This window comes from Physcomitrium patens, chromosome 3 (genome assembly GCF_059467195.1).
Source record: "Physcomitrium patens ecotype Gransden chromosome 3, ASM5946719v1, whole genome shotgun sequence".
In the NCBI taxonomy this organism is placed as follows: Eukaryota; Viridiplantae; Streptophyta; class Bryopsida; order Funariales; family Funariaceae; genus Physcomitrium; species Physcomitrium patens.
In genome coordinates this window covers 23,752,867-23,774,895 of record NC_143412.1, presented here as the reverse complement: position 1 = coordinate 23,774,895, position 22,029 = coordinate 23,752,867, and the positions used below count along the sequence as shown (strand labels likewise).

At 39.5% G+C, this 22,029-nt stretch overlaps 1 protein-coding gene across 4 annotated transcripts; it reads right to left on the bottom strand.

Annotated features, from left to right (window-relative positions):
• Positions 1-9,433: 9,433 nt before the first annotated feature.
• Positions 9,434-21,724, bottom strand: LOC112280028 (uncharacterized). 4 transcript variants are annotated; one of them, XM_090249294.1, is made up of 26 exons: positions 21,161-21,333; positions 20,584-20,682; positions 19,660-19,740; positions 18,368-18,467; positions 18,099-18,183; positions 17,501-17,571; positions 17,080-17,145; positions 16,797-16,879; positions 16,318-16,377; positions 16,007-16,106; positions 15,543-15,620; positions 15,263-15,330; positions 14,956-15,024; positions 14,731-14,808; positions 14,491-14,586; positions 14,022-14,092; positions 13,777-13,854; positions 13,455-13,548; positions 13,046-13,138; positions 12,546-12,772; positions 12,186-12,300; positions 11,828-11,959; positions 11,232-11,339; positions 10,887-11,065; positions 10,677-10,784; positions 9,434-10,558 (listed from the first exon to the last, which is right to left on the bottom strand). In XM_090249294.1, the coding sequence occupies exons 2-26, from the start codon at positions 20,632-20,634 to the stop codon at positions 9,517-9,519; spliced, it is 3,333 nt and encodes a 1,110-aa protein (XP_090105420.1). In that variant the 5' UTR covers positions 20,635-20,682; positions 21,161-21,333; the 3' UTR covers positions 9,434-9,516. The 4 variants fall into 4 exon arrangements, with proteins under 4 accessions (XP_090105420.1, XP_090105419.1, XP_090105421.1 ...); XM_090249293.1 differs by having other exon boundaries at positions 20,584-21,724; XM_090249295.1 differs by having other exon boundaries at positions 17,501-17,550; positions 20,584-21,724.
• Positions 21,725-22,029: the final 305 nt, after the last annotated feature.

Below are 22,029 nucleotides of genomic sequence, written 5' to 3'. Positions count from 1 at the left end.
GTGATAAGGAGTGACACTACCGGCTTTGAGTAAAAGGGGGTGCCCGCTAAAATGCTATGATACTCATCTGACGAGAAAAGCTCAAGCTATCTGGTGCGCGCTAAAGGGAGTCGCAGACGCGATGTACACTAGCTTTTCTCATTTGCTTGACGAGATCTGATGGCACGGTACACCTCACGTTCCAAGTGAGCATTCTCCTCTGAGTAGTTCATAAAACACCCTAAGTTCAGCTGTGGCACTCCAGTTACGTTGAAACCACAACAACTTCACTTAATTTATGGCCCTCGTCAACAGAACAAATGAGGACGCAGCACACAGTGTAAACCACGATCGCAACTGTGCCGGACTCCAACGAAAGAAACTATCCCCTAAACTCTTCAAGTAATCAACGCGCGAAAAACACGCTGTAATGTAAGCTTCTAATACTGTATAGATCTCATATAGCGGTATCTTTAAAAATTCGATCACAATGAGCACTGTCTCTAAAAAAGCAGAGGTTTTTTTCGGTGTAGGTAGGTCGATCGGCACTCAGTCTCTCCGCTGCGCTTGGAAACTCACACTCCCAAATTCAAGTCTCGTTGGTTCCCAACTCGCTACGGTATCACCACAAGAATACACTAAAACTGCACTAGCCCTGGATAATTAATGCATGAATTGTAACCTTGGCTCTATGACTCTCTCACCCTGGATGCAGCTTTGGCTGAGCGCGCAAGACAGTAATCAAGGCTCTGTCCAGAACACAAACACACCACTCCATTTGTATTGCTGTCGGCTGACTACCAGTGACCCGGCGTGGCACAGGCTACCTGATGTCTATGCTATACCATCCATCCAAGGCACCGATTATTTTGGAGCTTGACTTCTCTAACATGGTCATCACTGCCGTCATTGTCATAATCGTGGGGAATGATCCTCCACCTTCACAAATCCTCATCACAAGATCAGGGGTGGCACTGCGTCTGAAACACGCATTTGTTTGTACGCACAGTTCAGTTGTGCAACACCAGAAACACAACTGGAAGAAGTTTGACACACTCGTCGATACAAGCGTTCATTCTCGATCTTTATTTTTGTTTTTTCCAAAACTCATGATGCAGAGAAATCGTGCATTGGTTTCCTTTGAGATTCGATCGACAGCACTGTCTCATAAAACATCTAGCCGCTTGTCAGAATGTAATGGCACTCGTTTTCCCGCTCTGAAGCTCAGGTTTTCACGCTGACAGCCATCGCCTTAGCCTGCCGGAGTACATCTCCAGCCCATATAGACAATCATGCCGACAAACGCTACCCAATACTGATCTAACAACCCCAATACCTCATTAAGTTTCTTTGGTTTTAGATTTCTGTACTTATGTTTCTCATTGCCATGGGGGTAAAAATCAAACCCCTGCATGATTCATTTTCTTCAACATCCCTGTACAGCCTTTCCATCATCAAGGTTTCCACACAAGAGCATGTTTCCATGCGCGGTAGGAAGCACTGCATCCATTATCCACCACCGACACGCCAGGAACCGCAAGGGGCTTCTCGGGGCCCGAGTCTCGAAGACCATGGGTTGTCTCAGTTTCTGGCATCAGCAAGAGCACCACAAACAAAACCAGGCTGGGTTTGCAGCACCTGAGGCCCACAGGGTGGCAGGGGTAGGGGGAGGGGCCTTGTAGGCCAAGCTAGGAATCAGGTCCGGACGATTCTGAGAGTGAGAACGCGAGCGTGCCTCATCATGTCAACCTTCACCCCACCACTGGAATCCGAAACTTGTAGTTTTTTACAAAAGCCCCATACACCTCCACTCTCCCCCACCCTTCGCTTGCAGTAAACAAAAAGAATCTCGTTAAATCCCACTGTTGCCTTTCCAGCTACGTAATTCCACCCCCCACCTTCAGATCCAAAGTAAACTTCCGCTTCCAACGCTGCCGAAATCTGTCACTCACAAGCGGTAACCAGGTTGCTCTCGTTACTGCACCATGATAAAGATTAAACCAGTAACGGCAGCAATAACTAAGTGTTTTTAATTGTGTGGGGTTTGTCAAACGTGCAAGAAAAGATCGACGTCAGATATCAGAGCCCAGAATGTATCTCTTTGGTGAACACTACACAATACCGTTATATCTTTCACAGGCAGAAGAATGTTCACGCTTTTTTCTATTGCACTTTGTATCCTGGAGCTTGTCTTGTTTATGTCTTCACTTTTCATCTTTGCTACATGCTTTCAATTACTTTTACGCTGTTTTACTAGTGTTTGGGTATTGCGCTTTTATTCACCAAAACTAACTCGCTCATGCGCAGCCCATCGTTCGTGATATTTGCTCATTTGTATGTAGCCTCTCATTTATGCACAGAAGAAAACTGAGAATGTGTGCATGAGTTTCATTAGTTTAATTTCTGGTGAGTTTTTGTGTTTATTTTCTAGAATGATTGTGTCATTTGTGTGGGACTGCTTTTTTTTTTTTCTTCTAATAAAGGTGGGGGTTGTGAAGGATTGTGAATTTGTTGTGGAACAGTTAATGAACTTAGAAGAGTTATGCGTGTTGTGAGATTTACAAATGTGTTGTGTTGTTTTGGTAATTTGGTTTAAAATAGACTAAATCACAATCAATTTTTTTGAATGACAAGGATGCTTCTTTAAGAAATGCATGTTATATTTTTAAGACTATTTTGAATTACTACGTGAAATGATTGGTGAGACCCATCACCATGCCAACTAGCAAATTTGTGCATTTTAAAGTTTAAAGACCATAGAAAGAAGAAAATTTTATTATTGTAATGCTTTCTTGGACTTAATAAATATTGTATACATATCTATATTTTGGTTTGTCCAATTTCAATAAAAAGAATAAAAAGAATAATCCACTTTTGTGAACCACTATCAAGTTTTATTATTTTCTGTTGGTATTTGTTCATAAGAATAAATAGGCAGCTTATTTTTTTTAATATAGATACATATTTTTACATACATAACATAATTCTTTTGGGAATTGCAGACATTCAAAGATATATTTTTGAAAATAAGTGTAACATAATTATAAGATTTATTTATACTCAAAATTTTAATTTGAGAAGGATCTAAATATATTTCAACATAAGAATTTATATGTTTCTTTCATTTTTATGTATGTAATTATGTGTAAAATATATATATATATATATATATATATATATACATACACATATACATATAAACAATATTGAAATTAAATATAGCTTAATTTAGAAAAAATACGATACTTATGTTGACTTCAGCCATAATTATGAACTGAAAAAAAATATTATTAAATCTTAATTTTAAATATATGAAAATAAATAGAAATAATCTATTTGCAATGCAGTAGCTTATTTTTATTTCAACATAAAACTCTATATAGGAAAGTGCAATGATTGGTGTAATTATCATGTTTGCAGTAATAAAATAAAATATCTTGATTTAAGGAAAAAAAACAAACAAACAAAAAACAAAACAAAACAACAGATTGCAAATTACTAGTCACAAGTTTTAATTTTAGAATTCATAAAATATTTATGAATAAAAAAATAAAAAAATAAAAAATAAAATCTTAAAGTAAATTTTCTATGCTGTTTGGCAAGTGTTAAATGCATGAGCATTAAATTTACATTTAGATTATAATACTACTTTTAGATTTTTTGTAAAATTTCTCTATAATATACTTTAAAGTTCTCTATCACTTCTATATCAAGCAAATAATTCTCTACCATGATTATTTTGCATTCTACTATTAATTGGGTTTCTCTGTTCAAAATTAACAAATTAAAATAACAGCAAGGAATTCTGCATAAGGAAAACAAAGAAAAAACCAAATAAAAGCAGGAAAAGAATCCAATAACTTCTTCCTATAGTATCTACTAATTCAATTCTACTGCCAACTCTACGACTGTGTCTCGATACAACTATTTTCTATTTGCTTTCCAACTAACTAGTTTTAAAAGAAACACCAATTTCTTATATAAATTTCATGTGAGACAAATAATCAAAAGATATACAAAGAAAGTAGAAACACATTATCATTTTCAACTACATTCATATATTTTCTACAACAACATTAGTTGGAGTTCACTGGAGACAGTTCTGAAGCAACTAACGTTCCTAAACAATAAATAAATAAACTGAAATATTTCTATGCTCAAGTGCACATGCTTTTCACTAAGACTGCATTTTGCAGTGGATTCATTCATGGATTGAATTCTCTTTTTTCTCCACTCTTTTCGAAGTGCCGCTTTTCACAGGACGTAGAATTCTGCAGTCAAATGTTTTTCCAATAAAGCTGCATGAGGCCAGTGCCTGTATTGCCGATATTGCTGATAGATGGGCGTCTGTCGCCGTTTGCAGCATCATGCAGATAGGATGCAAGTCAACTTCCACGCAGAATATGCAAAACCGAAGAGGCCGCTGCCTCACTCCAGATGGATGGGTCCCAGTCCCACTGGGTTACTGAAAACAAGCTGCAGATGAATCACAGATCTGGTCCTCACTTTTGTTGGACCTGAGACTAGTGTCGATGGTTGGACCTGAACCGAATATACTGTCATCGCCACGCTCTCAATGAACTCTATACATCAAGTTTTACTTGTTCTTTTCTTCTATTTCTTTCTATATTGACTTGAAGTAATTTTTACCTGCATAAGTATTTGATAAAAATAAAAAAAAAAAAAAAAAAAAAAAAAAATCCTTCCTATGCCTTACTGGATAACATAAGAAAGGGTTATCTACCATGGTAGAATCACGTGGAGCCCAGACGAGGCCCTCCGCAATTCTGATCCATTCCGTCTTCTACAGATCGGCACATACGTGAACGTCGACGATGGAAACCATGGACTCAGATTGTTCTGCTGTCGTTCTTCCGCAGGCCATTAAAGACATCGACATCACGGCACTGTTCATTCCACAATAAGACATGATGTAATATTAAAAACTTTGTATAAAAGATAAAATTAAAATAAATTAATAAATTAATAAATAAAGTAAAAGAGAGGGAGAGGTTGTAGTATAATGCTAGGAGTTGACACCCTGGGTGACCCCCACCACATCCATCCCACACTTCTTAATTTGCGTCAATGTCACGAAACAATGCCCCCCCACCCCACCCAGTTGTTGTTGTTTTATCTTTACTAACTTACTGTCACGAAATAACGGCACTCGGGTCCTCCTGGATCGTGTGTCAGGTCAGACGCTCACCTCGTGGACTGGACTCGTGGACGAAGTCGATCGGGTCGTGGGACTGTGATCCAGTCCATCCGGCGGCACTCATGCTTCAGCCTGTCCATCAACTCAACTCGCGATTGCTCCACGACTGCGTCGAGTCCTTCATAACTGGCTAGTGTGAGTGTGTGTGTGTGCGTTCGCGTTTCGGCGCATTGCAGGCACAAAAGGGCTCATATAGATAGATTATCTAGCAGCGATTCGAAGGGTCCAAAGGTGCTTCTTTAAGAATCTAGATAGATCAATATATATATATATATATATATATATATATATTGACATATATTTGCAGCGCCGAAGCGCCTGATTTCAATGAAACGATGGCATGAAATCGACGCCAGATTCCGGGTGCTCCATCGACGTCTCCATTTGCGTTGAAGTTTGATTTTGTTTATTTTTTGATTTTTGTTTGATTTTGTTTGATTTTTTAAATCATCCAACATTCGTTGGGATGTCATCAGCTTTTCATCCTTCAGGATAAAGGAGGGGCTTGTTTGCTTTGCGTTGAATTGCTTTGCTTGAGTGTGTAAACCCCAGACTTGCCTTTCTTTATTCATCATCTCCTTGTCATAGTTTCTTCCTTTATCAATTAATATGATCTTGAATTTTTAGTGTTTTCTTTTAATGTTATTTTGATAAATGGAATCTACTTCATTGTGGTTGTTTGTGTTGCTTTTAAATATGTGCTTATTGTGTATGTATAACTATATTTGTATGCATATGCATGTGTAGTTTTAGTGGTTTTTTCTATTTTTACACTTTGTAATTTTTTTATAGCAAAAAAGACAATATTGAAAAAGGGTTTACAATAAAAAGGTTCTTTGTTGCTAAGTTTTAAAATTTTGTTGACAAAGTTGTTATATTACTATTTATTTTGAACTTTTTGATTATATAATCATAAAATATGTATTAAATAGAATTTTTATAATAAATAAAAAATATATATATATTATAAAATTATTATCTATTATATTTTCTAGTAATTTAAAGATTGGTACATTCATCTATTATTGTATCTTTAGATTGTGGCATGCAAAATGTTATATAATTTTGTTTACGTTACTTTATACTTTAAGATTTTATAATAATACAAAAGATTCTATTTATCAGTATTAATCAAAAATATTTCCAATATTTTTGCACATGACAGTAAATATGTGGCATAGTAAGTCCATGCACTTGTTATTCAAAATTTCTAAGATAATTTATGAATATTATACATATATTTCTTAGAACCTAAAGATGGATCTTTAAGTATTACTAAGAATGTAGAACACACACTCACTCCATTTGTATTGCACAATTATTTCAAATTGAACTTTCTAAGATTTAATGTATTGGATATGAATGTTACATACTCACATCACTGGTACAATATAATCATATAAAATTTATTTCATTGTGAATTTTGAATTATCAAATTCAAAATACTGATTCTAGTTATAAAATCTCAACCTTGTGTGATGGACCCCTTTGGACAAGGTTTATCCCTATTGTGTTAAAAATATATAATTAAGAATTCTTATACCTTAATATTAAAGTTTAAATATAATTGATATAGTATAAACATAATTACATTATAAGACATTAATTTCTAACTTAAAATATATTTTTTAGTTTATGATTTAATTTGACATCAAATTATTATTATATTACATATATATACATATATTAAAAAAACAAAAAAAATCTTGAAAACAATTATTTTAACACATTATGTCTTACATAATTTTAACCCGAGCTCACCCGCGACGAACGTCGTTCATCCGTTTTCATTGGAGGGGTCAGAAACGGCGACGGCGGCGTGGCTTCACCGACACCTCGAAGGGATTTCGCAGCCCGCCCATTCTTCGATGAAGAGATAGTTCACGATCGTTGTGTGTGTGTGTGTGTATGCTGTTCGAGCTTTCCCAGCGGTGGAAATCTTCATTGTCACGATCTCGCTGAAATTGTCATCGGGATTGCCAGGACCAGTTAAAATTCAACCCGCACAGCTTCACTTACACAGCTCAATGTGTGACTGTTACTTTATCCCAGAGTCATATTTCATCGCTGAAAGAGTAATCTCGGAGATGCATGCAATGCATGCAGGCATTGACAGGAAGAGCGGCGAGAAATCCGCATCCTGGCATTGTTTTTTCAAGTCGGTTGATCATTCAACGTTCAGAAGCGCAGTTTGAGATATTGTTTTGGTCGCGTTTCCCCAGTGCTTATTCCACAGTGTGTGTGTGTGTGTTGCGATCCTGGTGTTTTTGGAGCCGTTGGGATTCACTGTCGGATTTGAGAAGAGGAGGAATGGTGAGGTTTTAGAGTGGACTCTGCTCAACCCCTTGGGCAAACTCGAGATCCAGTGCACAAGTTTCAGCAGAACGCACAGTAACTTGCTCATGGTAGACTGAAGACGTTATTGAGAGGATCGTGGCTTGGATCGAGTGTAGATCGCGTACCCTGCCTTTCCTTCCTATTAAACTTTGTGACCGTCGCATTGGATTCAAGCTGTATTACACTATGCCGTAGTTGCATGGCATGTTTCTGAGGATTGATGAAGGAACTGGTTTATTCCTTGAGTTTGCGCAAGCTGTCCGACGAGAACGCTATCACAGTTGTGAATTTCAGCTCCCCCCCCGAACCAGAGAATGCTGCAATAGTCAGAAATAATGCGTGCTCTCTAGGAGTCATCCAGAGAAACTAAAATTCAAAAACCAAGGTGCATAGGGAAGTAGTTCATTTGTGATGCCAGTCCATGGGAAAGGATTTTGCAACATAGTGGACATGAAAAAAACGTCCGTCTGCACGGTGCTGAATGATTGGAGTGAAAGTTGATCCCCCGTCCTTCTTATCACACTGACCCCTGGTTTCTCGATGTGTGTTGTTTTCTCTAATATTGTTCACTTTCCTTCAATTTGTGTCCAGAACATGATTCCCATATTACTTTTCCCTTTTCTTCTTGCTTTTCAGGGATGATGTTTTAATACTCGAAAGGGTTCACGAACTCATGCAAATTGAGCATGTGCGTATTCACCACAGGCTTATTCAAGTTATGGTGCGGTGCGACAAGCACACGGTGTAGAACGTTTCCTCGTCCGACCTCCTGCCGCTGATTACAGCGCTTTAAAACATCGTATGCACAATGTCGGTTGCGCTGATTTTTCAGCATCTGATTCAAGTACTCCGTAATATGGACAACTCCACAAAATGTAGGATATGCAACTTCAGCTCAGGAAATCCAGAGACCAACTTTCCCGCTGCAGGCTCCGCACTAGCTCTTCAAGCAATGAGAAGCTCCCAAATTTTTTCCCAATTGTTTTTTAAATAAATTGAGCTTGATTGATCTAAAAGTAAAAATTAATAATAGCTTTGAATCGCCGTAGTTGGGAGACGGATAATATTCAGGTCGTGTCCGGGAAATCAGGCTTTTGCAGCCGAAGGAGAGGGTTGCCCAGTCTGGGCCACAATTTTTTGAAAATTATTTTATGAAGGATCAATTTGATGACGAATTGGGATTGTAAGTTGGGAAAATCAAAATTGATTAGAGCGGTGTTTGTCAACTTGGATTCTTCCATTGATATTTCTTCTTGTGCTGAACGCAGCATTTTTCTCTCAAAATGATTTGGTGATTTTCTTGTCTGTTGAACCTCAATAACTCTGACTCGTCACGCTTGAGGAGATTCACCCTAGAACGAGGTTCGACTTCGAACGCCTTGACAGTCAAAGGGATATAGGCGTGAACGTACAAAACGACGCACTAAGTCCTGTAACGGTCATTTTTTCAACTAAACGGGGGAACACCCCTCACTTCAACTGAATACCCCAACTGAATGAACCTTGATTTGCGACAGATGCTACTGTCGTTACTGCTGACTTTACTGCACTGTACTAGATCATTGGCACACAATGAGCAGTAAGCTTTCACCCCACAGCATATTAGGTTTCACTCATCACTTGGTTGATCATAGAATGCACAGGGTGGAGTAGATAATGCTTGCTGCTACAGAGGAACAAAGGCATCAACCAATACAAAGACTCTAGTTAATCCAACTCATTTTTGTAACGGTACCTGCGATATCCAACATCCCACCGGAGAATTTACCACAGGCTTTCCCCAAAATCCAAACGAAACGTGAACGCGCTCCACAATAATCATAACATGTCTATTCCAACTCTCGAGTTTCGATTCAGAAGCAAAAGAGAACAGCAGTGGCTGAACTCAGAGAAGAGAGCTGGAGTGGACAATGCAGGCATTAGCAACATGAAACAAGAGCTTCACGGGCTATACACCAGTGGATTCAAAAATTAGGATCATACTATCGAACAGTATAAGGTCCTGGTGATGTAGGAGTAACAGCCCTCATAATGTCAGTACCTAAGTTGGACACCTTGTTGCCTTCACTACCTAAGCTCGCACTCTGTTGCAAAACGCTACTGCTACTGTCACTAACACCTTTGATGGGGATGGCTCCAACCCCTACCCTCTCTGAGCTCTCAGATGTAGACCCATTACAATCTTCGACTGAATAACAGTCTAAACCATTTTGAGTAGAGCCCCTCTCTGTAGCAAAAGAGCAACCCACGTCCAAGGACTTGGGAGGGCTCTCACCTCCATTTACACATTTCTCCCTCAAGAGGTCTTCTGGTCCATTCTTAGAAATGTTGTCCTCCACACATGCAGATGCCTTTTCCATCTCGACAGATGCAACTTCGGCAGGCCTATCATTCAACAACTGTGCTTCAGTAGCGACTAAGTCCACAATGTCACCGAGAGGTGCAGAGCCAGACTCTGAAGCAGCTGTCTCCGAATCTTGATGGGCATGCTGAACGTCCATGTCAGATATTACTTCAGGATTACCCCGACCAGTATGATCTGAGCTGGATGCCTGATTCATATCACCTGGCCCATGCTGGTCTACTGACGTTGCAATTGAATCCTCAGCTTTACACATCTTCGAAGTGATATCTTGCGCTGGAGGTATAGAGCCCAAAATACTTGATTTGGCCAACCCCGGAACCTCCGAACACGTTTCGACAGACTCGGCTCCACTAGAATCAACGAGACCAGAAAGATAAGGCTCGCTGTTGGAGCGGTCAGCTGCGTGACCATCCTCGGGCTTTTGCCTCTTGAATGAGGTCGTACCGGGTGGTTCCGAGTTTGGGGCAAGATAAACTTTTCGCTTAGATATACTTCCATCTTCTACTTCTTGCCAAATAGGGTCTGTAAGGAAGGTTGCTGGAGGTATACTCTCCGACTTCTTATCTAACACCCCACCTGAATCTTTGCGATTGATGCCCAATGCTGGAGGCAAGTCCTCGTCCTCATCTTCATAATCTACTAGACCAACGGTGGTTCTCCTGTGAAGTCAAAATCTCAGTTAACAGCAAACCAGAAACAAAACATGTGAAGGACTTGGATGTATCTCAAGCCAACATGGTGAACGAAGGGAACGGAACGACACAATAAGATGTTTACCTTGAGGGAACAGCACCTAAGGCACTGCCGTTTATCGTAACTGGTTGTTTTGAATGCAGCTGTGAGGGTGTACATACCCTTGCAGTTGCTGTATCCTCCTCATCGTCACTGTCCAGGTGTAATCAAACTTATGTAAGTCACATGACCAAGCTAAATCGACTCCAAAAAGGTGCGTCATATTCCGGTGACACATCCAGATCATGAAGATACCTGTCCTCATTGAAATACTCCTCCTCGTCTTTGTCCAATGCTCGCTCATCCTTTCGTCGACGGGTGTCAGGAAGACCTGCTTGGCTAAGCCTATCACATCCCATCCGTGAACCATGATTAGGGGTGCCACTTGTAATAGCACCTCCTGCGTCTCTTGTGCTGGGGGGACCTTCCAAAAGCTGCAGCACAAAGTACAAGACAGGTGGATCAAAATGCCTACAACAATACCCAAAATACCTGAAACAATGATTCTGACTCAATATTAGATTCAGGAGAGAGCAACCTGCTCCAGTGCATGAAGAAATAAAACTTGACAACCCCCGCGGCCCCGAGATTGATACTTACTTGATCATATTTCAATTTCAGCGCCCGAAACGTGTCCACATAGTCAATGGATTCTAATTTTGAAGAGTGCTTCTCAATTAGATAAACTATGAGAATTTTGATGCCCTCCTGCAAAAATTGCCATACAAATCCTTTATCAGTCTCATCGGCACAGTATCATACGTGTAAATATATTCTAGTTGGTGAATGTAGACAAAAATATATTGATCATTACGTTTTGACCAACAGCCTCTTCTTTATAACGTTAGACTAACTCCGAAGTATCAAGGGCATAAGGATCTCAACAATGTTTTTGGTGAATGAAATGTTCATATTAAGAGATATAACCACTGATTTGAATCCGTAATACATAAACGACAGGCATTTGCTTTGATTGCATACCACCCGAAAATCCTCAAAGCAATTAGTTTTACTAGTTTAAGTTTATGGAACAGAAATAAATTTTCTTCCCAAGGGCCTAGCAAAAATAGAATCACATTAAGAAAAGTTTCACTTCGTACGCAGGATAGAATGACAGCAGCAGTAGACCAATACCAAAAACTACAAAAAAAACTAACTGCTCGTACTGAGATTAGCGGAGGAAAAAGATAACATACTTTTCGAATGAAATCAATAAGCTCCAATACAGCTGAATTAAGGAGATTATAGCGGTTTCCATTAGCCACAAAAGCTCCAATAATAGGCTCAAACAGATTATGCTTCACTATGTACCGGAAGTAAAATTCATCCTGCACCGTTTCATACCATTACAACCCAGTCAGACAGCTGCCTTGAAATTTCTTGTCAAATATTCATCTCACAGATTTCAAGTGAGGACATCATTGCATCCTGTATACAACTACAGTTCCAAGGAAATACAACAAACACAACTTTATCCATGCAAACTTTGGAAGATATGTTTCAGTGAAGGTGCAAATTACGCAAGTAAACACGCATAATTCCAAAAAAACCAACCTTCAAAGAAACACATGTTCTTAAAAATCGCACAGCAGCCACAACAAGATACTTCTCCTTCCTGCGAACCAGCTTCAATATTTTTTCCACTACATGATGTTTCATTACATAATACCTAGTAGAGTACACAAAAAAAAACAAAGATCTCATCAGTACAACAATATGACTTGAAATGAATTAAGTTTGAACCGCTGCTAGGATAGACCCATCAACTGATTTAAGTACACAAGGATGTCACAAATGAAAGTGCTGTGTTGAAAATGACAGCCTACCAACCAAGAGATTGAGCAGCAGAAGTTGATATTATTCACACAATTACGACTCACAGGACACGCTAATCCCAGGTGACACTGAACTTACTTGATTCTGAACCGGTGATGCTGGACACAAAAACACATCAGCTCGCAAATGTTTCCAAGAATCTCAGGGGAAACTATTCGCCTCGTCCTCTTTCCAGCATCGACAGAGTCATTAGCTGGCTCTAGGTTACCTGACTCTGATGGACAACCGTCCGTAAGAAGTTGAACCATTTGATCCATGTATTTATCATAAAATATCTCCAGAAAAAGGCTTCTGTCAACGGCTGGCTGTAACCCATAAATGGCACACATATGTAAGAAACTTGATTAATATCAGATACAAGTATGCCAATATACCATAGTCAACATACCTCATAAATGAAAGAATTAAGTTCAGCTGGACGTAGGAAATATTTACAACAAAAACCGAAATCCTTCATATTCGTGATCTACTCCAACCGCAAAATTGAACAGTATTCGCAGATTATAAGGTATTAAGATTAAAACCAACTTCTCAGATTAAAGAATACATACAAAAGAATCAAAGTGTTGAGAACTCACTAACTCCAACGTCTCTGAATCCAGGAGCATACGCATAATTTCCAGAAGTTGAGCTTGCAATCCACCTTCGCTAGGAGTTAACATACCTTCAACCTGGAAAGCTAACCACTTCATCAGTGCACCCAAATACTCCAATAATTAAGAAATAATATTCTCTTACTTCAATTTGAAAAACAGTCGATTTTCTTCAATGATAGACACATCCCACATATTATTCTCAAAAAACATGCAACTCTTATTACAAAACCCTCACTAAAAGGAGTGGAATTGCGCGAGACTATCTTGATACAAGTTTCAAGAGAGCTATGCCAGACCTTCTTTCGAACCACTTAAAGAGCGAAATTTGTAAATAAAACCGACGAGTTTGAAATTGTCTAATGAAATGAACGCATAAAGACAAACCACACACCAGTTCACTGAACAATGTGTAGGACGGTTGGTGCACCAAAAAACTCCGAAGTAATGTTGGGTCGTGGTTCATAATTACAATTAAGATATCACACCTGGCACAAGATCACCCAAACTCAAGCAAATCAATCCGCCTGCAACATTAAATATGACATGAAAGCTGACCAGTCTGCACGTATTCAAACAAACATGACTGATCAGAAAAATGTGGCAGATATGGCGCAAACGCTGGCACAACGACCCTATTAAAAGGCCAGACTTCAAGCAACAGTTCATTGGTTAAGGAGATAAATAAAACGTGCCACCACAAGTAGGATACTTACCCACTTAGTCGGACAGCCTCATCTGCGTCCTTAAGGATGTCTTTCACAATTTCGAACAATCCCTCTTTAGCAAGTGCACTATCGCAAAAAAAAAAAAAAAAAAAAAAAAAAAAAGAGTTTATGACATAAGATGAAATCGTTCACAGCAATATAAATAATCCCTTAAGAAAAAAGACAAAAAGGAAAAAGGAAAAAAACGAATTCTACAAAATGAACGGACAACTTATTTATGTAGAAAACTCTACCTGAACAACTGGCTTCGCACAAGAGGTTGAAGATGCTTGCTCAAGTTGCAAAACTCTTGAATAAAAAACACCTTCATCAACCACATTTGTAAATAAGAAAGAAGAAACCTATGAAAGATTGGTTACAAAATTTAAATATCAAGACATTATTAATGGATTCAAGAGCTTTTACAAGTCATACTCTTAATTAGAAAAAAAAAAAACTGACTAAGTCGAGATTAAGGTCATGTTCTCCAACAAAGAAACAAAAAATATCTACAATCACCTACATCCGGCATGTTTATGACTAACAACAATTAACTACTAACTTCTTTGATTGCTCGATGCTGGAGTAATAAGCTCAATTATTCCCTGATCTCCTATGAGAAATGAAACAACCAAAATCATTTAAAAAAGTACGAAATCTGGGCGCACAACCCATGATAGTTCTGCACAATATCTTAAGATTGCCAGTGGCTGCGAAACTCACCAAGTCCCGCCTTTGTCTCTCCGAGATTTCGGGCGAGCGAAGTTTTGAGAAAAGTTCCGACAGAAAAGCAGAGTCGTTGTGGAGTGCAGTCACCACCTGCATAAAGAAATGAAAAATTAGCACTTCCATTCATTTGAGCACGAAATAAAATTTATACGCGCGATATCAGAACCATTACGAGACAAAATAATTTGCAATGGCAGGAGATTGTCACTAGGACCTTCCTACATAGAAACTTACTGAAACATTGTTGAAGAGTATGATTGAGTTGAGTGTAGCAAAAGTAGGGTCATCCAGCCCTCTAGGTAATATAACATCCTGTATACAAAGTAACCATTTGAAGTTGGCAGTTAGCAGGACAATAAATAATCCGACACAAAATGATATACAAGTTGTGACAACAATCTGTCAAACATTGCATAAATGAAAATCACAGAATTTTGAAAGTTGAGAAACGATTTCGACCTTTATATAGCCGATCCGATACGTTTGGTGGATCTTCGACAAGATAACTGGATCCCGTATAGGAACCACCTGCTTTTCAAAATGGCATCCAATTGTAACTTGACTTTTTTCATTTGGAGCTGACAGACATACATCATGAACTAGAATACAAATGCTAATAAACCCAGAAAACCCACTAAACAGAATGATTATCACACTGCATTACATGAACAGCGCACATAAAAAGAAACTTGAGGAATACTATCGTCAGTTTAAAATAGACTCTAAAAACATATAACACTGGCAATATTATTCCAGCCCTGCGTACCTCCTTGAAAACAACCTGCTCCTTGAGAAAGGTGCGGTGACCTCGGGCTTTTGTCACATCAGAATCATCTGCACATAGACAAAGAGATACAGAACACTCAACAATGAAGGCATTTAACCAATACGAATAACATCAAAAGATGGTACGAAAGAAACCAAAGAGTCGTATCGATGAGCATCAAGCATCCACTTACAACTTAAATCAAGGAACAAAAAGGAAAAGCATATTGCCATAATACTAAATGAAATAACAATGGAGTTGGTGAAGAGAGTATTCTCACATTCCAAAGCTCCGATTATATCCATTATATAATCATCGCTGAATATGATATCAAAAATATGCCCATCATTTAGAGAGACTGCAGACAAGTATAACAGAATACAAAATGCTTTAAAACTTAGCCTCAACAAAGATTTGACACATTCCGCTAAATATATCACGCACAAGCCTGAAAACATTCTGGTCTCTCTATAATCCAAATCAGAATAAAATGCTCCCTCATTTACAGACTTGGCCATACCCTAAAAGTAGAAAGACCAAATCAGCCCAGGGACTGTCGACAAAAAAAATCCATATCCAGACACAACATAAGCTTTTTCCAAGAGTGTAATGACTTGAAAAACATGCGTACCGTACAAGGGTTAGTTACATAACCAACAGCCAACAAATCTCCAAAATAAATGTGATGAAAGTCATTCAAGAAGATTAAACATTCTGATGCGTTAAAGAGCGAATGAAACTCACTGATTCCTTTCACAATCTTGAAAATCAACCGCAGCCCTTCAAGATTCTCCAGGTCCTCACAAGTGTGAAATAGCTGTACAAGTTTGGGTATGTAATTTTGCTGGATACAAGGAAAGCGCAACCCACTTTAATAACTTTCCATGGTGGCAAGACTGATATCAAGGAAATAAAATAGCAACCGGCAAATCAGGTAGACTGAAGTATCACATGCAGATTACCACCCACATATATGGTATGAGACAAACTCGAAGGAACACATCCAACAAGAGGCACTAACAAAATAATCTAAGTGGGGAGATTTTTCTGCTTACATCGCGAACAATCATGGAGGCCACCCTATCACGATCAAAAGGCATAACTTCTGCAACAGTCTGCAATACGTCACAAAATAAGGACATGAACAGCAGTTCGGCAAGAACACACATGTACATGAAATATCACGCTCCTCAAGCAAGAAAAAGCATAACTTGAAGACTTTCTAATGTCTAATTCTTGACGCGTCTGTTGTAAGGAACGGCCTTAAACTTTCGTTTCAAATTGCAACGCACCATTATTAGGAGGTAAAATGATTACTGAGTGCAAATGCAGTTGCATTCTCAAGCCCAATTTATCAAATAACATGCTAGCAAATATGATAGAATGGCAGAGGAACAAACATATAAGTAACCATTCACATGAACACATGATGATGAAGCCCCGAGATGCTATAAGTTTAACAATCAAGTAGAGAAACAAACTATCAAAAGAAGCGCGAGAATGCAAGACTCTTCATTCTAGTTGGTAAAAAAACCTTGGCAATGAGAGGAAGAGTGGAAAGCTCCACGGGCGGAAGTTCCAGCACTTCACCACCTCCACCTTCACGGAACGCATCATCTGTGAAATATAACCGTATCAAGATAAGTTACGTCCAAAACTAACATATATCCTCTATCCATACAGGGCTTGTTATTGGTTGATGATTAGAGATCTAACATGCACGAAATATTCATTTCATTATACGCAACCCTGTTCATGAACGCTTCCGAGACAGCAACCACAACATAACAGAAGCTAACCAAAACATTCTTGCTTACCATCATCCTGCGAAGTACCCGAATGATCTAAATCGTCACCCGCTGTACGTGTACTCCCCTCCATGCCTTTAACATTAATAAAATCTTATATTTAGATTTGGATGATTGATGATATAAAACTATTCATGACAAACAATAAAAATACAAGCGTGAGAATACCACCTAACTACAACATGTGCCAATGTCTAAGGTGTATAAAATTCAGAAAGAGGAAGAAGATATTAATGACCATTTGGCTCGTGAGCTAATTCTAACAAAAAAACAGCGGATAAGACGAGGAACCATAGACATGAACTGCAATATTTTAAACAATGCAGGTAGCTCAACGCTTTTGACATGCTAATACCACAGAAAGAAGAGATGGAAATACCCTACACGCCTATTAAGGCAATGAATACTATTGCAGTCACAGCAAAATTACCTCCCACTGATGGAAAGTGAATTGAACGTTGCACACTGCATATTTGATCCCTGCGGTAATGACAACGCCTCCTGTGAAATCCCAAAAAGTGGTTTCTAGAGTAATCTAAGCACAGCCATCGACAGTATCAAGTTATGAAAAGGACAACTAGGACTTGAAAAGCCAGCAGAAATAAGCTGCCCAAGTCACAGTTTACATTAAAGGCAGCACTACCTTTCACTGGCTCACATCTGACGCTGTCAAGAGGAACCTCAAGGAATGTCGCCTCATACATACCAAATGTCCTCATAACCTGGACCAAGTAGTTCAAAGGTACGTATGACATGGTCCACTCCCCACAATAATTTCGCGGCTCCCGCTTTAGAGGATTATGAAAATAAAGTCGCAGATCTATCTTTAGATATGGGTGCTCACAGTAAAGGATTCTCGCCACACCAAGAGTGCCTTTCCTTCTATACGAATTATTTTTATCAATCAGATTCGTTTCAACTAAAATAGCACAAATAAACATTTCCTCTACACTCAAGAATGCAAGAAATAGGACATGACCAAAACACCACAGAAAGGTGATAGTATCCATGTAACACTGCTAACTTACCATATGAAGGAACAACCCATTGTCTCTTGAAAACTGAGAGCCAAATCTGTTGCCACTTCTGGATCCGTCCATGAGATGATAGTGTCTATAGAGATCAGAGGCAAGTAAGATCCAGTTCAGAAACTCAAAAGAAGCGAAACACAAAAATATACTAAACCATCTAGAACTTCTCGACTATCCACATAACAACTTATTAGGCAACAATCACAGCATTAGTAACCATGATCTGCAAAACTGAGCATATCTAGGCATAAAATGCATGACAATACCTTCTTGACGGCGGTATATATCATCTGCTGAAATCCGATGAACCAATAAGGTTTGATTGTCCTCCTCGTCAATGACCACTAAACCTACTGCATCCGAGCGCTGCATCAAGCAACAACCAACCTAACTACCATGAATCCAAATTAAATGAGAATACGATGCATTGAAGCTACACACCTCCGGCCAACTATGACAGTGGGCTCGAATAGGTGTAACCATGAATTAAATTGTAATTCCTCAATCACACTAAATGGAAACAACAAAGCTCATGTTACTACCACCATTAAGCTTAATGAATTGCCACTACCAGGCACTAGGCCCTCCAGGTCGTTCATATGTTCAGACATCCATCACACGCAACCGCAGCCTACTTTTCAGATCCTCTAGTTTGATTTGAAATCATGACTAATTTGAAGTGGTCTGTAATAAACCAAGAACGGAGGGAAAGCCCAGTCCAAAAAGATAGTAAGGTTTCTTTGAAACAACTTCTAAAAATGGCTTATATGAAAGGATAACGAAGCTACGAAGCTACGAAGCTCAAATACCACCGATTACTAGATTTTTGAGGCTCAACTCACGCTCAGCCAACAAATGTAACTCTCCGAAATAGCTAGGAAATAACCCCAAAAAGAAAGAACGAGAAAAGAGGAGGACAACGTTACTATTCAACTCAAGATCGGTTCGATACTGGGTGACCGAAGTGTGACAAATAGCTAATGAACATGTTAACGTTATTCCTAAAGCCTACAATCGAAAGCTGGATCCAATTTGAAGGATCACGAAAGAGATTAGCTCTTAACAACACTTCTCAGCACCGCAATTTCTAAGCTCGCATATAAAGAGGCTATGGAGCTCGCAGACACATCAGCTGCACGAAGAGTGTCTTCACTAGATCTCCTACCAAGGTTCATGCGCCACTAATGTTGGGTGCAGTAATCAAACATTTACTAGGAGTGTTGATTTACTAAATAGCAAGTACTAACTGGATGAAAATACTAAAGCCACCTGAGTTTCGGGACTCTGCCACCGTGCTAGAGAGTGGTTGTGACCAATTGCAATTCCATAACTTATTGGCTCACTGTCCTGCTCCCCCAATTATATCCACCAGTAAAAACCAAACGACCTGAGAATATAGATGGTATCTCCAACGACTAGAATCATTGGGAACCATCCTTAAACATTCCATGATTCATAGTGTAGGTTCCAGAAATTAGATCCTTTGCCGCTTACTGCTACTTATATTGAAATCGTGTAAGATTTGATTAGCAGAAGAAGCTGGTGGGAGGAAAAGTACCTCTAAATACTCAACAGACACGTGACCTGTTCCTTTGTCGTCCCATTTGCCCTCGTCATTGAGGCGATAAACCTTCACTCGCTGCGGAACAAACAGAGCAAGGTCAAAAATATAACATCGCCATAATCGTCAGATAAGTAAAAGACAGACGATAAGACACTACATTAAAATATGCATCCCTAACAGACGTTGTCCCAAGGTAAAACTCTAAAAATCAAACATCAAGCAAATCTTGCCGATTAGTAGTTCCGTCCCGATGTTCAAAATCAAGTCAAAATTGAATGTGCAATAATAATACATCATTCCTTGGTTAAAGTAAGATAAATATCTGCATCATAAAGGCCCCTTAACTTGTTTGTCAGAGGAAAATAGAATTGATCTTCAACGATTACAGTACATCCTACCCGTGAAAAGCACACCTCCCGTTGCAAAATACCTAGTTACTTTAGAGCGTCAACGATGAGCTATATATTTAGGCAAGGTATAAATTGGCCGGCAATTAGACCAACCCCCACTCGTTAAAAGGATGGTAATTGAATCCCGGAACAGCAAGTCAAAAGCTCCATGATAACAACCAAGATAATCCGCTTCTGTGCCCGGCGGGGTGACGAGACTTGTTTTCACAAAACCTATCTGAACGGCTCACTGCAACCTTACAATATAGATGAAAATTCTAAACCCATATGTAGCACACTAAGAGCCAGATGAGGAACAAAAATTTAAGATAGTACACCGGCTAATTAACTCTACTGTCCAGATTGTAAACTATGAACAACCATGTAGCACATGGAGTCAGTAAATACGTAATCGCTCTCCTGAACATGAATTTTATCTTAAGGTCAAGCTAGTGCAAAAGGCTCCAGAAGAATTCTAGAGTCGCAAAAGTTGAGGAACAGTATCTACTCTCTAATGTGAACACATTACCTGGAGATAGTTGAAATCCATGTGGTTCGGGCGCACCGCTAAGTCAGTCATGTAAGATGGCCTCGGCCTTATCTCCAGCTGTATTCTCTTCGAAAAACACTATTTTCCACCCAAGAAACCAAAAATGCAATTGAAAACTTGCGTGCTAAAAGCATACGATTCCTGGACTTGTCATATATATATGTATTTTCTTGTGGCACAATTCGAAGGAGGATTTACACTCATACAAGCTCTTTAACTGCTGAGCCGGTCGGAAACCTAAACTGTCTATTCAAAACTATAATCAATTGCATATAACCAATTGCCGCGATAACCAACACGGCACAAGTTTAACATGCTTCCAAGGAACTGCCATGATGACAGGGCTTCAACCACATTAGACGAAGAATCCAATCGAACAAATAATCGTTGATATTGACCATAACCTCATCTCACTCGAAATTGGGTGAAGTGGCCCCAAAAAGCCAACTCTCCATAAAAATTCTCGCTGGAAAATACTAAATTAGCACGTCACAATACTTGTCGTTTCGCTCAATATATTACAAATGAACCAGGAAGGTTCTAGGTCAGCTAATACCGATACAAAACTGACACGACGCCGTGCTCCGCCCTGGTAATCATGCGCCTCAGGAAAAACAGCATGCCTGTGCCTTCACTCAGATCATCCCAATAGATGTGAACACCGCCCGACTACCAATTCTATGAACGATTGCTCCCCACACGGCAATTAGAAGAAACTCTGGCAAAATCCTTTTCTACTTTTTTCTTCTTTTTTTACTTCTTTAAAAAAAAAAAAAAAAAAAAAAAAAAAAAAAAATCGGCAGACTTCAATAAACGTTATATACACCCCCGTCTAAGTATTCAACATCAATTCACAGCACAAAGCTCGAAATTCCGCGCGGTTGACGACATTGCCATTCCCCGTCAAAGCGCGCGCACAACCCCGCGCAATCCGAGCAGCTCCAGACTCCCCGATAGAATTCCTCCACAGATCCGACCAGACCTAGCAATCACGCTCGCACTCGAAACCACATCCAAGCTTCCACTACGACCAACAACAGGAAGCACGGCACCACGCACCACTGCCGCCTCTTCCCTGTCCAGCACCACCACCACCACCACCACCAGAACGATCATCCAAACCCTAGAAGCGCGAATTCCAGTCCGTTCGGGGTCAAAACGGCACCAAATCGTGCTGCATAAAGCGCGGTCAGCAGGGAGAAGTTCGCCGAGAGCAGCGGCAGGAGGAACGCGGGTATGGAGGCAGAGAAGAAGGGGTGACGATGTCAGAGAGAGAGAGAGAGGAAGAGGGGGAGGGGGCGCGGGGGGAGATGGCTGGCTATGGCTGATGGAGGGTGTGAACGAAAGAAAGAAAGGCAACTCACTCGGCAGAGCTGGGCCGAGCCCCTCACCTCACTCACACTTGAGTCATGGCCATGGCCTCGC